The 24,225-nt window shown below is 44.1% G+C and overlaps 1 protein-coding gene and 1 long non-coding RNA gene across 4 annotated transcripts in view; one reads left to right on the top strand and one right to left on the bottom strand.

The window, feature by feature from the left end:
• Window positions 1-4,564, bottom strand: part of LOC105858225 (uncharacterized) — an 88,181-nt gene extending 83,617 nt beyond the window's left edge. For all 3 annotated transcript variants that reach the window (XR_001148036.3, XR_012914916.1, XR_012914915.1), the window contains exon 1: window positions 4,346-4,564. This is a non-coding gene — a long non-coding RNA (uncharacterized LOC105858225). The remainder of the gene's footprint in view (window positions 1-4,345) is intronic.
• A 234-nt stretch (window positions 4,565-4,798) lies between these two features.
• Window positions 4,799-23,574, top strand: AKR1E2 (aldo-keto reductase family 1 member E2). The gene is made up of 10 exons (XM_012741220.3): window positions 4,799-4,954; window positions 7,892-8,059; window positions 10,001-10,117; window positions 12,282-12,359; window positions 13,994-14,116; window positions 18,811-18,908; window positions 20,830-20,902; window positions 21,505-21,588; window positions 22,902-22,984; window positions 23,240-23,574. The coding sequence occupies exons 1-10, from the start codon at window positions 4,892-4,894 to the stop codon at window positions 23,280-23,282; spliced, it is 930 nt and encodes a 309-aa protein (XP_012596674.1). The 5' UTR covers window positions 4,799-4,891; the 3' UTR covers window positions 23,283-23,574.
• Window positions 23,575-24,225: the final 651 nt, after the last annotated feature.

Genomic DNA, 24,225 nt, shown 5'->3' with positions numbered 1-24,225 from the left:
GTTCCATTGATTTACATGTCTGTCTTTTTGCTAATACCATGCTGCTTACTTGACTACTGGAGCTTTCATGTTTCAATAATCCTTGTGTCAGGTAGTGTGGGCTCTCCAACTTCCCTTTTCAATGTGGCTCGAGCTATCTTCTTCCTCTGAATTGTCATTAAATTTTAGAAATGTGTCACCAATTTTAAATCATGTGTGATTTTGTATCTAATTGCATTAATTCTATAAATTAATTTTGGGAGAATTGATGTTATTACCTTATGAGACTTCCAGTTCATGACTGGAGCAGACCCTTATATATTTTTAGGTCTTCTATAATTAGTGTTTCTTTCATAAGTATTTTGCAGTTTTGACATATAGTTATGACATGCACATAATTGGTTAGATTTACACATCATAATTACTTCAGGTTCTTTTGGTGCTATTGAAATGGTACTCTTTTTTTTTTTTGAGACACAGTCTTGCTCTGATGTCCTGGGTAGCATGCAGTGGTGTCATCATAGCTCAATGCAACCTCATACTTCCGGGCTCAAGCAATCCTCCTACCTCAGCCTCCCAAGTAGCTGGGACTACAGTTGTGCACCACCATGCCCAGCTAATTTTTCTATTTTTAGTAGAGATGGGGGTCTCACTCTTGCTCAGGCTGGTCTCAAACTCCTGAGCTCAAACAATCCTCCTGCCTCTGCCTCCCAGAGTACTAGGATTACAGGTGTGAGCCACCATGATTGGCTGAAATGAAACTATTTTTAAATTTTTATTTTGAATTGTACATTGCTAATATATGATACCACAATCATAATAAATAAGAACGAATGAAAGAATGTATCCTCTTCTCCAAAGTCTGTCCCTTTCTTTCCAGGACAGCGCTTTGTTAAAAGAGTAATGGTAAATTCCTATTTTCTGAACACTCTTCCTCTCCAACAGACACACTCACTTGGGAAAACTGAAGTGTAACAGAAGCGAGATATACAGTGGATGAGGGTGTGCATTTCCCCATGCAGTAGGGTGGACCATCGTACACAAGCAGCACACTGTGCTTTTGTGGGCTGACCCTGGTGCCCTGGAGTGAGTCCTGCTCCATCACCTACTAGACCAGAATCCTGGGGAAGTTACTAAACTTCTCTGTGCCTTGGTTTATCCATCATGAAAGTGTGGTTCACAAGAACACCCAAAAGTGTGGTTAATGAGAACACTCCAGGCTAGAGTGCAGTGGCACAATCACAGCTCACTGCAACCTCGAACTCAGCCTCAAGCGATCCTCAGCCACCTGAGTAGCTGGGACTAGAGGTGTGCACCACTGCACCTGGCTAATTTTTTTTTTTGATACAGGGGCTCACTATGTTGCCCAGGCTGGTCTCAAACTCCTGGCTTCAAGAGATCCTCCTGCCTCAACCTCCCAAAATGCTGGAATTACAGGCTTGAGCCACTGTGCCTGGCCAAGAATTTTTTATGAAGCTATTTTAAATAATGAACTCTAAGAAACTTTAGTCTGGAGTTCATAATGATGAAAAACCTCTTTGAAGTTAATAATCATTTTTATCTGAAATCATACTCTTCAATTCTGTAACTCTTTCCCAGGGTTTACCTTTTATTGTCCCACAGCATCCATTTGGCCCTATCATGGAAATGACACTAACACTGGGTTCTGCTTCTAAATTCTTCAGTGAAAAAGTAAAAAAAAATTCCCTTAGATATTCTTAAAACTCACTTTCCCTAAAATCATGGAGCTTCATTTTTAAACTTTATAGAAGAACCTAGGGCTTTGAGGCTGACAGACATTAATGTGTGAAAAAAAATATGGTAAACAAATGGTGCCTTAAACAAAAATCATGCCTATAATATTTTGCAAGCTACACATGACCAACTCTTATTCTGATTAAATACTTAAAATCAATTCACAATTAATTAACTATATAGATTTTTAAAAGAAGGAAAGTTAAAGTACAAACTCAGGGGTCAGATTGTTTTTCAACCCCTGGGCCTGCCACTTACTAAGTTCTCTCAGCCTCCTTCAGTATCATGCTGTTTCCTTGTGAAATATGAATAATAGGGTATATACTTCACACAGTATGTAAGGTTCAGTAATAAAAAACTGAACATTTAAAGGACTTACTTAATAGTAGAAAAGGAGTAAGCACACTTAAAAGTGTTTTATTTACTTATTTACTTGCAAAACATCCCTTATGTGGTAGGCATAAGGTCTATGATTATACTACAAATGTAAAAGTTTTATAGAAAATCACCATAGCTTTCGATAATTTAATATCTAAGTTGAGATGCCACAATTCAATTTATGTCAATAATATCAAGCGATACTATGTAATTGAGGTGTCATGATTATGTTGAAAATTAAAATGAGGAAACTGAGTGAAATAATTTCTTCAGCTCCTCAAATCTCTAAAATTCGGAATGCGGTTCACTCGCCTGGGTATATTGACAGTTAATTATTTTCCCTTCATATAGCTTTGTCTGCATTTTGAGAAATGGCCACCAGAGGGCAGGAAGAACCAACCTATAAAGTCCACAAGCGTTCCACGTTTGAAGTTCTGTGTTAGAAGGAATGTTGTCCACTAATATTTAAGTGACTGTGTTTATCATACGGTTATTTTTCCTCGATTTTATTTTCTAAATAAATAAACTTATCTCTACAGAGTCACAAAATATTTCCAAAGCTCAAGTGAAGGACATTCTAAATAGTAATCAACCTGATTTACAATGTGTGCATTTTCTCTCAATCTATAAATAATCAACAATAAAATAATTATTTATAAAATGATGCTTATAAAAAAATATGTGTTAACCCTAAATTTTTGTCCTGGTAAGGAAATATAAAAATGCCTTTTCTTATATTGCCTCAATTTATGAACTATTTTAAGAAATTATAAATTAAGTAAGACATGTATGTTGTAAAAATAACCTGGCAATACCCACTTTAAAAATTGCCTTATGTCTCATTGCTTTTTCCACAGGTAATCACTGTTATGTTTCTCATCTACTCCAAAAAGCTCTATACATTCCAAGCATAAAATGTCCAAGAATTATTTTTATTTTTTTAGTTTTTATTTGTAGAGACAGGGTCTTGGTCTGTTGCCTTGCTTTGTTGCCAGGAGTGAGTCCTACTTCATCACCTACTAGACTGGAATCCCTACCTTCATTGGTTCAGGCAAATGCTATTTCTCAAAGATCATAAATCTTACATTCTCTTTTTGGAGAAGACACATCCAATAAAGGACTGCTAGTCAAAATACACCAAACAAAAAAACAAAAAAAACCCTTAAATATTAACAATAAGAAAATGAACAACCTAAATTTAAAAAAATGGGCAAAAGATCTGAAATCACGCCACACCAGAGATACAACAAACAAACATATAAAAAGACGCTTGGCATCACTTATCGCTAGGGAATTGCAAATTAAAACAGTGAAATACCATTACACATCTATTATTATAGAAGGGCCAAAATCCAAAACACTGACAACACCGAATGCTAGTGAGGATGTGCAGCAAAAGGAACTCTCGTTTATTGCTTGTGGGAATGCAAAATGGTACAGCCACGTTCGTTGGACGTTAAGTTTGGCTGTTTCTTACAAAAGCTAATCATATTCCACTATAGGGTCCAGCAATTGCATTCCTTGGTATTTAACCACACAGAAACCTTCACACAGCCGTTTATAGCAGATTGATTCATATTTGCCAAAACTTAGAAAGAACCCAACCCAAGATGCCTTTCGGCAGGTAAGTAAACTGGTCCACCCAGACAACGAGATATTATTCGGCGCCAAAAAGAAACGCGCTATCGAGCCGTGAGAAGATTGCGGGAGGAAACCTAAACGCACGTTACGAAGTGAAAGAAGCCAATCGGAAAAGGCCACGTACGTACGAGTCCAACTCTGTGACATTCTGGAATGAGCAAATGCGGAGACAGGTGAAGGGTCTGTAGGCGCCGTGGAGAAGTGACACCACTCTGTAGGTGACTCTAGTGGCGGACACAACGACGTTTTACGTTATTTGTCAAAACCCAAAGAATGAACGCGACCAGGAGCAAGCCCTCACGGAAACTCCGGACTTGGGGCGATAACGGTTCACGCGCCCCGCGCCCCGAGAATGCGGACCCCACCCCCAAATGCGGGCTCCTTTGCCGGACACTCGTCTCACCTGTGCAGGGGGCCACCAAGTGCCACCTCACTTAGCCCATCCGCACGCCACGCTTCCCACGTGAGGAAACCGAGGCTCAGAGGGTGACGCCTTCCCGGGGTGCCCGGGCCGGCCTGGCCTCAGGCTTGTGTCCCCAACCATTCGGGGACACTGTCCCCCCCCCCATTTCGCTCTGCTCCCCGCTCTCACCTGCTCCCGTGCGGCCAGGGGCTCCTCCCTGTCAGGAGCCTGCTGTGGCCCCCAGAGCTCCACGTCCGGGAAGGCGGGAACCTGCCGCTGACGTGTCCTCGCCCCACGGCCTCAGACCAGGCGGCCTCCCCGACTTTGCTTTGAGGGAGATGAGGGGCTCTCGTCACCACTGTGCAGAGGAGGCCCCTACCCGGCAGCCTGGCGTCTCTCCTCAGCCCCTGCGCCGCACCGGCGCGGGAAAACACACCTGGAGAGAGCGCGCACCGGCCAGCTGGGGACCCCCCACCTGAGACGCGCGGGAGCCTCAGTCGGTGCCGCCAGCCTATCGGGGCGCCCGCCGGCTGCGCCTCCAGCCAATCGAAGTGTCCGCCGCGCAGCACTCCCAGCCAATCGGGGCGCCTGCCGGCACTGCACCTCCAGCCAGCCAATCGGAGCGCCCACCGCCTCAGCCGCCACAGCTCCCGCGGGGCGTCTGTCCAGAGTCGCCGGCCCGCAGTCGTGTGGAGATAGTGGCTGTGAGCCGGGGCATCTGGAAGGCGGTGCGGCATGGATCCGGAGCCGCCCAGGGTCTCCAGGAAGATCCCTGTGCTGGGCCTGGGCACCTGGAAGGTGGCGCGGGCGGGGAAGGGCTGCCGCGGGGCGGGGGGCTGACGAGGGCTGAGGAGGGCTGAGGAGAGCCAGGGGCCGCGGGTCTGAGGAGAGTGGGGGACGGACGCGGCGCTGGGGCCGGAGGGCGTGGGGGGCCCCGAACGCACGGGGGGTGCGGGGCCGAGGCGGGAGCAGACCTTCGCCTCCCGCCCTCCCGGCAGGATGCCAGTGTGTGAGGCGAAGGCGCCCCTCCGTGGGGAGGGATGCAGCGTTGCCGTCAGGTTTCCCTGGCGTCTCGCGACCCCGCCCGCTGTGGAGGCCACGCAGGGCCGACCTCTGGGAAACACGGTGTTGCTGCCGCGAGCGGGGGTGCTGCGGGCGTCTCTTCAGGAAAACGGGGGCGCCGTCGTCGAGAGATAAGGAGACCTTGGACTTTGCCCACTGGGCTTTGAAAGGAAACTTTGAGACTTCATCTTCTGCCCTATCTAGAAACAGCCTGACTGTTGCCTGATACTGGAAGCACTTTGGATCTTTCTGCACTTTGTTGTTGTTGTTGTTGTTGTTGTTGTTATGGACGTTATCATAGTTGTAGACATTTATGGTACACAATGTGGTGTTTCGACACGTGTGTACATTGTGGTGTGTTAACACATCAACCTAGCTAACATATCGCCTTCCTTACCTAATATGCTTTATGGAGAGACATTTGAAGTTTACGCCCTTGGTTATTTTATACATATTATATAATATACAAAATATATTATATATTTTGAAATATATAATACGTTATTATTCCCTCTGGCCACCCCGGTGTGTAGTCGATGTTGAAATCTACTCCTCTGTCTGAAGCTTTGTGCCCTTTGATCAGCAACTCCCTCCCCAATCCCCAACCTCTGATAACCATGGATAAGTTTCTGTAATCTGAACTTTGCCAACTCCTGCCAGCGATTTGAGACATGGTGTTGATTTAGCCTTTCAAATTTGCTGTTTAAAAAAAAAAAAAAATTTTTTTAAGATGTTGATATAAGGAGTCACATGGGAATGTATTGGATGAGTCGGAATTAGAATGCTCAACCCCTGCTTATCAAAATGTTATTTCCATGTTTTCTCCTATCTGCTTACCAATTCTTAAAGGCCAAGGACGTGGTTTTGCTCATATTGGCTCTCAGCATCCAGCCAGGGACATGCATTTGGCAGCCATTCCATAAACACTCGATGGATTAAACATTTGAGTCTCTGGCTCTGTTTAATTGTGCACATAGTTTGGTGTAGAAGTCCAGACTTTATTGTGTATAGGGTAAAGAAAATATGTGAAAACTATGCTTAGGGGCCAAAATACTTGTTGTTTTTGTGGGGGGGTTTTTGTTGTTGTTGTTGTTGTTGTTGGGCCTCAGGAGCATAGAATTAATTGGATTAATCGTAATCATTCATCACTGGTCCAAGCAAAGGCTTGTTTTTATTTGGTTATTTTTAATAGTGAATGAATACCACAAACCTCCCATCAGTCTTCTATTGCCCCAGGATGTTGCGTCACAGCTAAGCAAGACCTTGCCACCAGCAAGTGGCATGCTCCTCGTGTATGGGCAGCTGAGCTGCTCTGTGGAGCTTGGCTGGGCTCCCTTGCGTGTCTGGGGTTTGGCTGGTCTCTCTTGGGATGGCTGAGGCTGTTGTGCTTGGCTCCGCACATCTCATCCCAGTGCCGCTGGTTGGGAGTGTTCCCATGGAGGCGCTGAAGTACAGCATGAGAAAGCAGGGGGAGGCCTGGACTCTGCCTTATGACAGTGGCCAGCTCGCCCATCTGTGTGCCCTTCAGGGCTGCCTTGATGACTACAGCTTCATGATAAGTCCCCACACCTAAAAGACAGGCGGCCCCTCCCCACTCACTTACAAAGGTGTCTCACTGTTCTTTTTTCTTTTTTCCTTACAGCTTTCTTGAAGTACAATAGGCTACACAGATTTATAGTGTACAGTTTGATGAGTTTTGACAGATGCATGTACCCAGGGCCTGGCTTTTTTTTTTTTTTTTTTTTTTTTGCCCCCTACCTATAGTTTATAAAGTTCTGTGAAAAACTTCTTTGAGATTTTTATTAGAACTACATTAAATCAATAGATCAGTTTAGAGAGAATTAACATCTTTATATTATTAGATCTAATTGTTAACAAGCATAGTATATTTCTCTGTTAAATTGTCCTAGATGTAATTCCTTGCTAACATCTCTTCACATGGTTGTTTAGTTTTTCCTGTAGAAAGCATACATTTCTTTTCTTGGAATTATTCCTGAGTACTTGATAGTCTGTAATACTGCTGGAAATTATATTTCGCTGAAATTATATTTCTACTTGTTTCACCTTTGCCGTATTCGTATTTCCAGGCACTTTGCTAAACTATAATATTATTTCTGTTAATTTGCCTGTAGATTCTTTTGGATTTTCTACATAAATGGCTGTATCATCTGCAAATAATGGTAGTTTCATTTCCTTTTTTTCCAATCTTTAAGCCTCAAATTGCTTTTTCTTAGCTGCTTTCTCTGGCTAGCACCTCCAGCACAGTGGTCATTCTTATTTTGTACCTCATTTTAAAGAAAATGCTTCCGACATTTCCACATTTAAGATGATGTGTTCCCTAGGTTTTAAAAAATATATATATGGGTATTCTTTATCAGATTGAAGAATTCTCCTTTTTTTCCTCTTAATTTACATAGCATCTAGCTCAGTTCTTTGTAGGCACTAAAAATATCTATAGTTTTTCCTGAAATATTTGAATAAGTTGGAACTTAGATTATGTATAAATTTCTTTCTGATTCTTACATTCTTCTATTTTTAAGGCTGATTGATACTAGTGCTAATTCAGTGACTTAATTTTTATGTATCATTTGACTTCACATTATTGGGTGTAAAGAGGGAAATTTGGGTTGAGTTCCTCTGACTGGGAGGAATACTGTTTTGTTGGTTTTGCAGGCCTGTCCAGGAGAAGTGACTGAGGCAGTAAAGGTGGCCATTGATTCAGGATACCGGCACTTCGACTGTGCTTACTTTTACCATAATGAGAATGAAGTTGGAGCAGGAATCAATTCCAAGATCAAGGATGGCACCGTGGAACGGACGGATCTGTTCATTGTCAGTAAGGTAGGACTTCTTACCAGCAAGTGTGTGAGGATTTCAGGCACTCAGGGCTCAGGTAACAGAGAGCTGAGATAGCACAGCTGGAGGGCTTTTCAGTTTCTCTATGGGACAAGAACTTTCATGGTTTCACAAACATGCTCAGTTAGATTGTATGTACATTTATTTGCTTCATATTATTTATTTGGTGGAGTGTAGGTGGACTGCACACAAATACCCCAGTTAATAATAGATCCTTGAAACCAAAATTGATTATGTGATAGGCACATTGGCTGCAGTGGTGAGTAGGAAAAGCCCTAACCCTTATGAACTCTGTCTACACAGTGATTCCCAAACTCACATTTGGGGTGATTGTTAAAATGTAGATTCCAAATTTGACCCCAGATCTGCTGAATGGTGGTGAAGGTGAGAGTGTCAGGGATGGCATTTTGGGAAACTCTGGGAGTGGTGCAGGTGAGAGTATCAGGTATGGCATTTGAACAGGGAGCAGCTTGAGCCCAGACACAAGGCATGAACCAGCAGGGCAGGCACAGGGATTTGAAGGCATGATTTGTGAGATGCTTGTTGTTCCTAGATCACACAATGTGAAGCCACAGAGGACTAGGAGAAGTGAGGCTGGGTGGTGGACAGAGCCAGGCTGTGGAAGTTCCAGTGTCCCGTATAACCAGCTGTGCAGAAACAAAGGAGAACTATTAAGTTTTTAAGTACAGCAATTTATGTTGTAGATAAGGGAGAAGCAGAATGAAATACTGTGAGATCAGGAGACGTCATTCAGAGCTGATTGGACATCTCAGGTCAGGGCGCCATTATTTGTAAAGCAGGACTTTGGACTTGATAATCTCTTGAGTAATTTTCAGTTCTAAAATTCCATGATTCCAGTATTCAATGTTGTTTCTATGACCAATTTCCCTTCTATTGTACTTTAAGGCAGTTAATTTTTGTCATCTATCATTGCTGTCTACGCTAGAGCAGAGGGCTGTAAGGGAGAGGCCTTGGCATGTGCCTGACCGAGGGATGGGCCTTTCTTCTGAGTTCTTAAGGTTGGGATACAGACAACTGGGATCCTAAGATTCACCCCGTGATTTGGGGACAAGTTGCTTCTGAGTGAGTCATAGCCAGCAGTGTGCTCATTATTTTGGAAATTTGTAAAATTCATATAAATGTAAGTAAAAATAAATAAATTACTTGTATACTCACCATCTAGGGACACAGTTAACAGTGCCATGTAATTACTTCTGGTTTTTGTCTGATTTTTTACATTGTTAATACATTGTGCTTGTCATTTGTTTTCATTCCTTTTAATCTCCTTTCTTCTACTTTCATTCAACTTAGCATTTTTGCTTTTCACTTGCCATGATGGAACCTTCAGGTTACCTTCTGTCACAGTCAATAAAAGCATAATGGGAGAAAATGGGGGCAAAACAGCTACAAGTTTTTCTACTTAATGGGATATGTGGAAGGAAATAGCTAGATAAATATAAGGCAGTATATGTTAACTCACCTAGTTTAACCTACATGGTAATGATGCCTTGGTAACAGAGCGTCTTTGACATGGAATCTGTGTGAGTGGGGGAACAATATAGAGATTCTGATTTTTCTTTGTATTCTTTCTGCCTGCAAGAATTTTCTTTTGTTTTATTTTGGTTTTGGTTTTGGGTCCCAGTAGATTCAAATAACCATCAGACATCTCTTAATATGCCAAACTTCCCCTGATAGCAGTCAGGCAGAAGGAGCCCAGCTTTGGATGCCTGTCTCTGTGGGAATCCTGGAACTTTTCTGAGGATAATGTCACCATCCTTCCCACAAAACCTGTTGTGTTGTATATTTTGTTGTCTCATTGTGAATGTTTTTGGTCCAAGACAGTGGCTTTGTGTGACCAAGGAGTGGGTGCTGTGTTAGCTCTGGGTGTTGGCCCTGTGTGACAATAGTCTCCCCTCTCCTTTGTAGCTGTGGTGTACCTACCACATGAAGTCCTTGGTGAAAACAGCGTGCAGCAAGAGTCTGCAGGCCTTGGAGTTGGATTATCTGGACCTCTACCTCATACACTGGCCCATGGGTTTCAAGGTACCATTCAGCAAGTGGTTAGATACACACTTTGCAGGACCCTCCTCCCTGTGGGCACACTCCAATCTGTCATGGAAAAAGCATGGACCAGCAGTTGGGGCCAGGGTTCCAGGGCTGCATCTGCCACAGGCTGGCTGCATGGTTTGTGCAGGCCTCTTGATATCTCTGGGCCTCAGCTCAGGAAAGACTTGGATTGGAGGACCTCTGAGGCCTCCAAAGTTCTGTCTTTCAAGCCAGTCACTTTCTCCAAGCCAAGAGAGAAGTAAGTATTTTCCCCTCTAAATCTGTAGGTGAAAGCAGAAATCAGATAAGGAAATACTGATGCTCAAAGATGCTGTTTAAGTTATTCCCAAGTCCCAGTGAAGTCCTGGGCCTTATCTCTGCTTGCAGGTTCTGTTCTCTTTGGGAAGTGACTGCTGTTTTGCAGCATAGGAGATATTTGCTTGTTCACCTACAGCAGGGTCTAGTTGGTTATGGAGCTAGATTCTTTTTTTCACTTGGTTTTATTCTCTTCACTCACACCCCTTTCTACCTTCAAACCTTCCTCAGAAGCGTTCCCTGTCTCAGTCTCCTATGGGTCCTGGCCAGATGTCCTTTCACATCTGCCCTAGGCTGAGATGAGATGACAGCCTACCTGGGCAATGGCCCGGTCACAAAGGTGGCACCTGTGAAGTTCTTGAGGGAATGTTCTTCCTACATTGGAAGTGGTGACCTTTGCTCTTCAGGAGTCTCCTGTAGATCCACTTCTTGTGAGGGTCCCATGGTATGTGCCAAGCTGTTGGTTATTGTTTTAGACTAAAATAGCAAAACCACTTCATTTACAGTTCAGCTTTACTCTAAGGCTTTGTATCTAGTTTCAATAAAGGATGTAGGCAGCTGTCCATCAGTCAACTGACAGACAGCAGAACAAGAGGGATGATTCAGAATGATGTCTGTATTTGAAGTTCAGGGCATTCAGAGAATCGTAATTAAAACAATGATAATAGCTATATTGTACTTACTACCAACCAGCATTATTTTAATTATATACCAAGCACTGTTAATTAGGTGCTTTACATATATTAACTCATTTAATCCTCATCAGTTCTATGAGGTAGGCACTAAGAATATCTCCATTGTACAGATAATGAAACTGAGGCACAAAAAGTTTAAGATTATTTGGGCCTAGAAGCATATGTTCAGGTCAGACATGTTAGTTCTTGCCTGCCCTCATCGGTTAGCAGGTTCCTGTCTTTGGATATCTAGGTGGTAGAAAAGGAAAAGGTCTCAGATCACTCAACAACTCCAGAGGAGAATAGTGCAACAGCAGCAGCAGCATGTCTTCTGGATAGTAGGAACTTCTAGGCTGGGCATGATGTTGGATGATCAGAAGATAAGAGTCCAAGGATGAAACCAGGACAGCATTTTTGTGGAGGCATAGATAAATATCAGCATGGGATGTGGCTTTGAAGTGAGTTGTTGCTTCAATTTATAATAGAAAATGCCTCTAAGATATGGATTGGGATGGAACTTTTGACATTTTCCAACCATTGCTCAGGAAAATGATTAGGTGTCTATGCCATTCATTCACCCTATAATATGCTATGTAGGGTTCTGCATGAGCAAGGCAGGTGGATTGCAAATTAATACCTGCAACTTCTCTGAAGGGTGACTTTAGATTCTTACCCTTTCCAGGTGTCTTGCTCTGTCTCCCACCTCCCATGCACCTTTGTGTTCTCACATCATTATCTCTCATCATGATGGGAATTCTAGGAAAGGAAAAGAGGATCCTAACAATGAGGTTGGGAAAAGGTTGACTGTGCTCCTAAGAAGTGAAGAAAGTCCCCTTTCCCTATTCTTCACCTGAAATTAATAAACTATTTTCTGGCCATTAGCGAGGACACAAGGTCTTCCTTCCCCACCTTGTGGTATATGGGCAGTGAACTTCAAGGCCAGTCAGCACTTTGCCAGCCATTTAGTCTACTCAACTCTTGGTCTTATAAAGGTGAAGCCTGAAGCCCAGAGAAGGGAAGTCGAATGGCCAGGCTGGGGTTGTTTAGTGACAGGGCCAGAGGTTGGACGCAGATCTCCCGACACATGGAGTTTTTTTTCATACATCTTGATGCTTCCTCTACCCAATCTTCTCACGATCCCCAATAAGTTCCTTTTCTTCTGGTTTTCACAGCCTGGAGAAACAGACTTGCCTCTGGACCGCAATGGCATGGTAATACCCAGTAACACAGACTTCCTGGACACATGGGAGGTAAGCTGAGCCACACTGCCAGGCAGTTTCACCCCTGTGGTGAGCCTCCAAACTGGGAGTGGTGAGACCTGCACTCTCATGTTCAAAGACACCAGGGTTGTCTACTTGAGGTGGGGGGTTTGCAGCATGAACTAGGAATAAACACCTGGAGAACTCAGAGACCTCAGATGACATTCTCATTACTTTTGGTTTAGTACGGTGCCTCTTTATGAAACATTATTTTAGAGATAGCCAATACAGACCTCCCCTTTTTTTCTCAAATATTCATTTTTTTGATTCAAAAAAATCATGTTTATTTTAGAAAATACAGAACAGTAAAAAAAAAGAAAATTTTGAAAGTCCATTTTCCCATTACTTGGTGGTAACCACTATTAATGTCTTGTAGTTCCATTTAGTTCTTTTGTAAGCATTTTGGAGGGATGATGTTGGAGCATGGGGAAGCTGCGGTTAGGAGGTGGGAGCAGTATGGGGGAAGGTTACCAAGTGTCAAGCCTGTTTCCAGGGTCCAGAGGAAACCCAGCAAGGGCTTGAAATAAAGTCATGAGCAGGGGAATGAGGGAGGCAGTGGATTTGAGAATCTCAGAGAAGTAGATCATAGACTCCTGACCAAGTGCATGTGTCTTGCTAACCACCATGAGGGACAGAGGATAGCACATTTGAGGCCTATGAGGAAAGTGAGTCCAAACTTAAACTTGCTGCATTTAGAGCAGACTTTGATGGATGAAGCCATGGGAGCACCTGTGGTCCTCCATGGAGAGGGGCAGGAGGGAGCCATAGACAGGGAGGAGTCCCAGGCTAGGACCACCATCAGTGAGACTGACCATGGGTACGAATGCCATGAGTCCCAGTTCTTTCTGTTACACTATGTTGTCTCTCCTGAAAGAATTGGGTTAAACTCTAAGGCGTTCATGCCACACAAGCAAGGCTCTGGTTGCAGAATTGAGGAGTAATGGGTGCACGTTGACTCATTGGCCACTGGCCTCGTGACCGCTCAGAACTTAATGCTGACCACTGACACTGACATGAAGCCATGCTCTTCCTGGACCTGAGGGACAGCCTGGTTTGCTGGTCAGTGAATAGCTCAAAGATTTAGCATGCTCTGCCTTTGAGTCCCTTAAAATGTTATATGGTGAGGGTAGGGTAGAATGATGATCCATCAGTGTGCTTAAGAAAATCAGTATCAAGGTGGAAAGAAAGGTGAGCAAATAAAATCAGCAGTGGACATACTTGCCAGATACCATATCAACAGATATTCAGAGTAATAGGAAGATGAATAGCTAAAATGTGTTGAGTGTTTGCTAGATTCCAGCCTTAGCTAAATGCTTTCTGTACATCATTTCACATAACGCTTAAAGTAACTCTGTGACAGGGATAATGCAGTCCTCCTCTTGAGAATGTGGGTATTGAGGCTTAATGAGGTCACATAACTTGCCTAGCCTCTCCCCGTTAAAAACAAATGGAACAGAGATTAGACCTTGAGTGCAGAAATTCTTTTGAAGCTTCAGGTAAAGTATTTTTTAAATGTGAGATGGAGCTAGCTTTAGAATACTGTGCAAAGTTGCTGAGCAGCATAGATTATCAGTGGAGTAGACAGCGCCTGCCCACCCAACAGAGTTCTTTTTGTTCTCTTGTAGGCTATGGAGGATCTGGTGATCGAGGGGCTGGTGAAGGACATTGGGGTGTCAAACTTCAACCATGAACAGCTTGAGAAGCTTTTGAATAAGCCTGGGTTGAGGTTCAAGCCAGTAACCAACCAGGTGAGCTGGGGAAAGCAGCAGAGGGCTTAACTGATGTAGTTGCCTTCCCAGCTATTACCTCCATATGGCTGTTCTGGAAATGGGAGGATGGTGGGACATGAAATAAGCATTCTTCTCCTCTAGTGGCTATCCAGATGGTAGCAGTTAGGCAAGTGACAGGGTGAGTAGGGAAGTGGCTTTCTTTAACATGGGTCTGGTTAGGTGGCACTGTTGGCAGCTAGGGCGTAAGCTGGCTTTTAGTCCTCCATGAGTGATTAAAGGCAGGTTTACCAGGTATGTTCAGAAGTGTCCTGGCAGGCACCTCACCCTTGTAAGCAGAACATAGACCTCCCTCTACCTCCTCCAGACCATGCAGACTGCAGCAGGAAGGCGTAGATGACTAGATGCCTTCACACTAGGCTCACAGATTGCAGAAACAGGTGTGGCCGCCTCATTTTTTAATGCAGAGATGACTTGTGATGAAAGTACTACTATATTAAAGTGTAAAAGTGCATATGTGAGAATGCAGCTTGATAAATTCTCATAAACTGAGTGTAGCTCTGTGACCAGCATCCAGTTTAAAAAACAAAGCACAACCAATACCCCACTCATGCAGAGCATAGCACTGTTCTGATTTCTAACAGCATGGATTAGATTTTGAACTTTATACACCTAAAATAATAATATGGAGAGAGGGAAAGATGGCTGACTAGAGACATTGCCTGCTGGAGTGTCCCAGAGGAAAGGAAAGGTTTCAGATAAAGGAGAGGGAGGAATGGACCCAGGTCAGATGTAGTTCAGAGGAAGAAGAGTCAGGACCTGAAGGGGTCTTCACAGAGGGAAATTGCAAAGCAGAACAGGAAAAGGAAAAAGAAGAAAAGATATTGGCCAGGATCAAACCCAGAGAGGCTCAGAGCCCAGTGAAGGGGTAAAGAGGGATTCCATTTCTCCTTCCCATATACCATTGGTAATCAGCAGGCTACCTAGATTTGGGAAGCTTTTCCACCCTTACAAGCCCCAACACAGCTGCAACCACCGAATTGTGTGGAGATCTACAGTGATCCCAGAACATGGACATTCTGTGCAGGCTTCCTTCCTGGGAGAGGGACCAGAGGAGCTGGGGTCCTGGCTATCTTCCATTCAAACTCTCTTCCTTCCCTACCTACTGCAGCCAGGAGGGCAGATTGAGCCAAGACTTTCTGGACCAGCCACATCTCCCCAGCTGGCACATCCTCCAGCCTGAGATTTTCACAGACAATGGAGCTCACACCTTTCCCCTTAAGGACCTACAGTGAACCCAGGGGTGCCCAGTCTGGGAGTTCCCAGCCTGCCAGTACTCCCCAGAGATACAAGCCAACAGGTCAGACACACAGGCCAGGTCCTGTGCCCCCAGGCCTTGCTAGGGGGCACAAGTGAAAGATTTAAGAGCTTGACTTGGTAGGTTGGGGGCCCATGTGGACAGAACTGACAGGGAGAATACAGTGAGGGTCTCAGCCTCAGCAATCTGATGGAGCACCCATCCACCCACAGGAAAATCGCATTTTCATACTAGGGTGGGTCCCCAGCAGTGAAGTTCCCAGCCAACAGAGCCATTGCTGCCAAATGTGGTGCATTTGGGCACCTATTTCCAAACAGACACTGGTGGGAGACTATGGGGGCAGGGGTAGTGAAAGAGGGGCAGAGCTTACTCTGAATAGCCAATTGGTGAATTACAAATGGCCCCTCCCCCACGAGCAGTCTTTCCACTTTGGAGAGGCTGCTTGGGCTCCCACTTCCAGCAGAAGAAGCCTGGGAAACGACTTTAGAGCCTACTTTGCAGAGCTTTCCAGGCTCGCTCAGCCTAACCTTGTCTAGCCTGGCTCCTCAACCCACTTCAGCCATGTTGGAGAAGAAGTGATCAGTTGGAGCTACAGGGCTCCTCCCATTGCCTAGGACATTCAAGTGCTTTTTCTAAGGGGCTAGAGCCTATTACAGGCACAAAAGAATGTCTGTCGTTGGCTCTTTCCTGCAAGCACCAACCACTGACAGGCAGAATAGCTGTCTAGCTCATTACAACATATACCGACTCAAACAAACAGGGTTTGGCTGATTCTTACAAGCATCACCCACCAACTCAGAGATTAAGCTGGGGGTCCCAGTGTAATTCACACTACTGGGAAGAGGGGAAGACAGCAGAATGGAAGCAACAAGGGGGCACCGCTTTTTAGTAGAGGAATGAAAATCGCAGGCACCTTGAGCTGTGAGGGGTCTCCCTCCTCCACTGCAGACCTCTGGGATGATCAGGGAGCTGCTCAAGTCTGTGCAGTGACATTGCACTGGAGACCAGGTGCAGCAGAGATCTGGTGGCTGCCAATCTCAGGTTTCCATAACCAATGCCAGTGGAGCTACAGTGTGGACTCCACCCACAAAGAAATTGCTGAAATGACAAAAATGGAACTCAGCCTATGGACGGCAAATAATATGAATGGAATTGAAGAGAAAGTTGAAAACCATCAAAAAGAAGGTAAAAAATTATCCAGGAAATCAATGAAAAAGTTGCTAAAGAGCTAGACAACATAGGGAAGGTTATAATAGAACTTAAAGAAATGAAAGAGTCATTTAGGGAATTTCAAAACAGCAGAAAGCTCCAAAAACAGAATAAACCAAGGAAAAGAAAGCATCTCAGAGCTTGAAGACAAGGCTGTTGAGATAACCCAGTTATGCAAAGAGATAGAGAAGAGTATAAAAAAGTCTGAGCAATCACTGAGAGAGGTATGGGACTAAGGGAAGCAAACTAACATTCAAATTATAGGCATCACTGAGGGAGAATAAAAAGCTAAAAGCATGGAAAACCTATTTGAGGGAATTACTGAAACAAACTTCCCTGGTATTGCCAGAGATTCAGACATACAGATACAAGATGGACATTGAACACTGGGAAGATTCACAACCAATAGGACATCTCCAAGACACATAGTAATCAACCTGGCCAAAGTCAAAATAAGGACAAAATTCTGTAAGCTGCAAGACAAAAGCAACAAATAACCTACAAAGGAAAATCCATCAGGCTTACTGCAGATTTTTCAGTGGAAATCTTACAAGCCAGAAGAGCATAGGGCCCCATCTTCAATCTTCTTAAACAGAACAACTGCCAGCCTAGAATTTTGTATCCTGTAAAACTAAGTTTCACAAGTGATGAAGAAATCAAGTCTTTTCCAGACAAGCAAACACTGAGGGAATTTGCCATGACCAGACCTGCCCTGCGGAAAATACTTAGAACAGCATTATAGATGAATTTTTTCAATAACAAAGTGTGGTTGCATGGGTCAGTTACCTGAGATAATGTATGTCAAAGAGCCTGTATGTATAAAATAATATGCAAATGTAAGATAAGAAAAAATAATAATACATTGTAAATTCCTTTGTATCTGGCTTCTTTCTCACAACATTATGTTTGTTAGATTCATCTATGTATGCCTATGACTGTAAATCATTGATTCTCATTTCCTGTGGTATTCCGTTGTGTGAACATACTACAATCGACTTATCCATTTTACTGTTGATGGGCAGTTTACAGTGTGGGAGTGTTAAGAATAGAGCATCACATTCTATTTTCTATTTTTCAATAAATATACTTTTTGAAAAAATTGAAATATAACATAGATACAGAAAAGTGCATGAATCATAAATAGCATACATAGTTCAATGAATTTTCTCTAGTGAACATATTCAAGTATTAAGCACCTAGAAAAAGAACAACTATCTTCAGCCTTCCAGAAGCTCGGCTGTGTCCTATTCCAGTCACCACTACAAAAAGCAGTCACTGACCTGACTTCTAACATAGTTTAGTTTTGCTTTTCTTAAAATCGTATATATATAAGTTTATACATATGTTTATATGCATAATAGCTTCCTTTTTGTGTCAATATTTCCAGGTGATCAGCACTTTGAATATCTGAGAATGATTGTTGTATAGTCTGGGTGGATGAGGTGGGGTGGAGGGTCTATTTTCTGGTATGGTTGTGGACACCCAGGAATATAGAACTTAGCATGTTCCTGAGAGCAAAGGCACTATTCATAGTTCTCTTTAATTCATGCCAAATGATTATTTATTTTAAGTCTACTTTTAATCTGGAATTGTACATGAGAATTTGAAGAATATGGAAGAGACAGCAATCTTGCTCTCCAGTTTCTTAAAATATTCACTGGGGTCACCTGGAACATGTAGTTGTCACATGTATTAACTCCCCAGTTTCACTCATTCATTCAACATATTTTTTTTAGTACCTTCTATATGTCTAAATTGTTCTCAGTGTTGGGGAGACATCCATGAACAGAAAAAGTTCAGACAAAAATCCTTGTCTTCATGAAGCTTAAGTTCTGGTGGCAACAGATAGATAATAAGCAAATAAATAAAATATATGAGATGTCAGATAATGATAGGTGCTATAGAGGAAATACAGGACAGGAAGGACATGGAGCTATGGAGTATTACAGATTTTGCCTGAGTGCTCAGGGATGGCCTTGCTGAACAGGTGATATTGGAGCCTTCAGATAAGGTAGGTGTCCACAAGGCCACAGACACAGAGGCCTTGACAGCAGCTGGAGTCTTGGAGATTGCTTAGTCTAGCTTTCTCACAGATAAGAGCAGACACAGACACAGGTCTTCCCTTTTAGAGCTTTTGTAGCATACCTAGTGGTTGGCATTGTTGTGTAAACTGTGATTCTTTTTGTAGATTGAGTGCCACCCTTATCTTAACCAGAAGGATCTGATTGATTTTTGCCAATCCAGAAACGTGTCTGTGACCGCTTACCGTCCTCTTGGTGGCTCATGGTAAGGATGGTCAGTGGCTGTGTAAGTCGGGGTCCTAATGGGAAATAGACATGTCCCTCTCATTTCATTGGGAAATGTGGAGGAGGGTTTAGTGAAAGTGTGGGTGGAGCATGGAGGGGCCTCAGGGCCTGTCCATAGCTCTCATACAGCAGGGAGCTGTTACTGGAAGCCAGAGGGTGGCACTGGGGGGACTACCCTGGGAGGGATGGGGCCTTTTCAGGGATGTAGCCAGCCTGAGGGGACCCCTGTCTGAGCACCCCACTAGCACATCAGTCAGTTGCTGACATCTGCGAGGATGTCCCCTGACCTCGCTGTCGTCAGGTTATGCAAATACCTCAGGACCTGCAATTTGTGCTGTGCTCTCTGAATCAGCTAAGGGTCCACCACCCACTCAGCCACCTAAGCCAGAAACTTGGAAACCATCCCTTTGTGCCCCCAGTCCAGCCAGCACCAGGATCTGTTGATGATTCTGGCAGGAGAACTAGGACTCTGTCACTTGATCTCTGTTGTCACTGGTACTGCCTTGATTGAGTGAGAATTCCCTAAGGTTATCAGAGGAGCCCTTAATCCACCCCACCCAATCTACCCCATTCCAATCCATTATTCACACAGTAGCTGAAGGGAGCTGTGTCCATATGACTGTGTCACTTTCCTGCTTAAAAATTCTCCCAGTCTTGGAATGACCTGAGAGGTGCAGCTGAGCTGGCCTCTGCTGGCCTCTGGCCTTGTTTTTCCCCCTCCCTACAACCATTCTATGGACCAGCCATATAAAGTTGCGATTCCTTGGACAGAACATATTCTTTCTAGTCACTGCCTTTGTATAAACTCTTCTCTTCACTCAGAAATCTTATCTTTTTAAAAATATGGCTAACTTTTGTTTCTGATCAAATGTTCAGAGCAGCAGCACCTCTTCCAGAAGTCTTCCTGTCCCCTCTTTATTCATGTTTTGTGCACAGCCTTCATTATCCCATTTTGTCATGATTTTCTTCTCAGTCTCTTCCACTAGTCAAAGCTACCTGAGTGCAGGGACAGTATCTTACTCGTTCTATTCCCAGCCCTTGGCTCGGTGCCTGGGACTCATTAGGAGTCCCAGAAAGGCTGAAATTATTTGGATTTTATCACCTGTGTGTTTTCCATGTGAAATGGGGCATGAACTTGGTAGCATCTGGGGAGTCCCTTCAAGGCTGGGTCACACTCCACAGCTGGGCTTTGGGGTAGAGGAGACCCTGGTGCAGTGAGTGGGCAGTCATCAGAGGAAGAGGGGAAGAAAACCTGCCCTATCTGGTTCCTTCGGGAGACTTGAGGACTGTGACTAGCCCAAAGCTTGAAAAACGGTACCATAGGAATAAATGCTTGCTGAAAACATGGCTCCCAGAGCTGTTAGAGCCTGCCCTTGCTTGGACAGATGTTAAGGGATAGAGACTCTGTGGTAATCTTCAAAACCTCTTACAGTAAATGTTCCACATGTTCACAATATTAACTTCTTCATAGTATTTGGGATGAACTCCTCTGAGATTATCATCACCATCAACCATGTTGGTTAATGGTGCTATAGGGACTCTGCTAGATCCTACAGTAGAAAGCTGAGAAGTCACAGAGTCCATAAGTATCGGAGGGGCACGTCCATGCATGGAGAACCTCTGCCTTGTGTGCTCTGACATTGCCACCTGGTTCTCAAGAAAAAGCACAAAATACACATGAAAAGTGGGGTAGTGTAGCACCAAAATGTGAGCAGTGCTTATCTTCAGACAGTGAATTTGGGGTGATGTGCTTTTCTGCATTGTTTAAATTTCCTATAGTGAGCATGTTTGAAATCAGAAAATAATAAATCTTTCATTTGGGAGAAAGGTTTTATTTTTTTAAAGAGAAGAACATCCACATTGGATCTTCTGGCTCACCACCCCATGCTGTGTCTCTCTAGTGAGGGAATTGACATGATGGACGACCCTATGATTCAGAAGATCGCAAGGAAGCACAACAAGTCTTCAGCTCAGGTAGTTGGGAGGGCTGTCCCAAGGAGAAATTTGCCGCTCCACGTCCTCCCAGAGTCCTGGGGCTTGGCAGTTCCTGGGAAGGGAGTAGCGCTCCTGGAAGTGTTGATGACTTATCAGGACTTCGTTGGCCAGCTCGTTGGTTGCAGCCATTCTCCCATTCATTCCAGCCATGCGCTCTTGCCACCTGGCCTGTCTAGATGCAGAGGATGAGTTCCCAGGCCCTCTTCCTCCACCCCACTGACTGCATGCACAGTGAATATGAAATGGACAGAGAAATCATTTATCATTAGTCTTCTTGGTTCTACTTTCCATTTTGTTTGGGGGATTGGACACTGGTTAAGGAATTCTCATGAAGGGATGGGCAGGTCCTCTGACCTCCTCCTTCAGCTGGTTGCTGTCACTACTGCTGTTCTGACAGACTGCTTGGAAGATGTGAGTTTCATTTCTAAAGGCCTTTGGTACGAAAGACTTTGTAATAACAGTTCCTGCTATGTTTGACTTTGCACTTTTATTGTGCAACAAAACTCACTCATAGGAAATAATTTAGATTTGACTTCATGGTATTTTCTTTTGTGTGATATTAGACTTTTTCTTCCTTGTAGATTATGATCCGATTTCAGATCCAGAGGGATGTGATAGTGATTCCCAAATCTGTCACCCCAGAGCGGATTAAAGAGAATTTCCAGGTAGGTATTCTCCTTCTTTTATGTTAGAGGGTTTGGGATTGTGTGTTAGGTGAGTCAGGCTGACTCCTGTGTAAACGGCTCCAGGATCTTTGTGGCTTGACACAGCAGAGGCCTAGTCCTCTGAGCCATAGGTGTTGGCAGTCAACCTTGCACCAGTGATCCAGGGACCCAGGCTCCTTCCATCTCAGGGCTTCCTCTCCCCTAGGGCCTCAGGGCACAGCCAAGGTGCCCTATTGCTTTGCACTAAGTCTGTGCACAGACCTAGGGGCAATGCCATTCCTGGGCACTTAGACTGCTTGCAGCAGATGTGTGACCCAAGGGGCAAAGCAGATGTGAGCTGATAGCTGGGAACAGGTACCTGTCCTGTCAGGAGGAGTCAGGAGCCGGGTCCACAGGGTCAGCCTGGGAGAGGGGTGGAGGGCGCCAAGCTGGGCAGGAGTGCTGGGGTCCCTCACAGCCACCAGAACAGTGTGTATGGCCCCAGAGCGGCCTTCAGTCCTGCTGCATGAAGCAGCCCTTGGTTAGTAGGAAGTCTTGTAGAACTGCTCACTCTTGCCCTCATCCCCTCTTCCCCCTCATCCCAGCCACTGCCCACCCCAGCTCTTCCACAGTCAGAATCCCTGCTGGCACTGTGTGGCTGATTTCTCTTCAGGAGAGACTCCTGTGGGGGTAGATGTTGGGGTCCCACTGACACCTCACCCTCCTGGGCACATTGGGATCACTCAGTAGCCTACCCTTCCCTTTCCTCTGATCCAGCCCCACAGCTGGATTGGGGCTGGCATTGTTGCAGGAAGCTGGCATTGTGGAAGGGGCCACATTCCTCAGTGTGTTGAGGCAATGAAAGGATGGAGGGGTCTGAATACCATTTTAGAGGGAAGAAAAGCAGTTACTCAGAAACATTATATCGTGATGTGGATAGCATTAATAGTTCCACGGCCCAGGTGGCTCCCTTGTTGGTGGGGTATGCAGAACAAATGATTTGGCTTATGGGGGAGGGTCAGTGGGAAAAATTCTTTGCTATCTATACCTTGTAAATCTTCCTTTATGTCCTTTACTCCCATAAAATGAATGTAGTTTATATTCCAAGGTTTCCTAAGCCCAGGCTGAGCCAGCACCAGTCAAATGATCAAAATCAAAGGGCATTTTGGGAACCTAGGCTGTGATTCAGGTAAACTCCATGTGTCTAGTGAAGTGTTTCTTTTACTTCTGTGTGTCCCTTATAGGTAAGCACCTACAGTGCTTTGTAGGTAATTTATGCTCCATTAAATGTGAATTGAACTAAATTTTCCATGAATATTTTATTCTGGTTCTAGGTGTTTGATTTTGAATTAACAGAAGAAGATATGAAAGACATGATCAGCCTAAACAGGAATCTCCGATTGGCCACATTCCCCATGTAAATATGGTTCCTTTTTAAAATTGAGAAAGCAATATATAGAGGGGTGACTGGTTCCTGAAGAGGTAGTTGTTATATACATTTTAGATTAACTAAAACTTTTTATCATAATCCTTTCTGTTTGAAGATGGGCCACTGAGTAAAGCCAAAGACTAACTTTATACAGTAGGAAGTTTAAAAATACATAACTATATCATTTAAATGTTTCTCTTAAAACTAATCATTCTTTGCTTCTATTTTTTATTTGTTTTTTAGAACTGAAAATCACAAAGACTATCCTTTCTTCATTGCACACTGAAGACAGCCACCCTCTCCCTCATTTCTGCTTGGCCCAGACAGATGGACACTGGCAGCTATGTTGACCACCTCTGCAGGGGCTCGGTGGCCACAACGCGGATGGGCCCCGCAGAGGTAGGTTTGGGTGGATTCCCACCTGGAACAGAAGCCAACTTCTCTGAGAAATCCAAAGAATTGAGTGCGTTCTAAATGATGGAAATGGGATTTCTGTGTGATAGCTTGTGTGGCCTCTACTCTCTGAAAAAAGATATTGATGACTCATGAATAAAATTTACCTTCACATTTTAAGAAAATATTGTTTTATGGCAATATTTAAACCACATACAGAGTTGAGGAAACAGTGTAATGAATCCTGTTACTCAGCTCCGAAGGCTATCAGCCAGGCCCATCTTGTCTGACTTCCTGTGCTCTGCCAGTGCCCCTGAGGTGATTTAAAGCAAAATCCTTCCCTCCATCAGTGGAAAAGGAAATGGGGTAAATTTGGGACAGTTTCAGTTTAAAAGAGAGGCTTTTTCTAATTTAAAATCTAAATTTTACTTTTTAAATACTATTTTTAACAAGGTCTTCTGGTAAGTCAAATTATATCTGTGGAAATCCCAAGAGATGAAGGAAATCAGATGGCTCCCTTCTCTGCATCTGCTTTTTTATCCTTTTGAGACTCAGCATATCAGGAAGAAGCCCTGGCAGAGGGGTGTTCACACCAGGCTGGCTTGGTGCACGGTGGGTTTCATGGACATAGTGCTGTCCAGAGGCCATGTCACTGCCCCTTGATGCCACCTCTCAGCGCATCTGGCCTAGTTCTGTGCTCTCAGTTGCACACTGATTCTTCAGGGATATAACTTCTATTTGACTCCTTTGCTCCAGAGGGAGTTCAGCAGAAAGAAAATCTGATGTCTACCCCATGGTGCCCCCGATGGTCACACTCCCCTTTTCCTCTGTCCACC

The sequence above is a fragment of the Microcebus murinus genome, chromosome 25 (genome assembly GCF_040939455.1).
Source record: "Microcebus murinus isolate Inina chromosome 25, M.murinus_Inina_mat1.0, whole genome shotgun sequence".
Classification (NCBI taxonomy): Eukaryota; Metazoa; Chordata; class Mammalia; order Primates; family Cheirogaleidae; genus Microcebus; species Microcebus murinus.
This window is presented reverse-complemented; position numbering and strand designations above follow the sequence as displayed.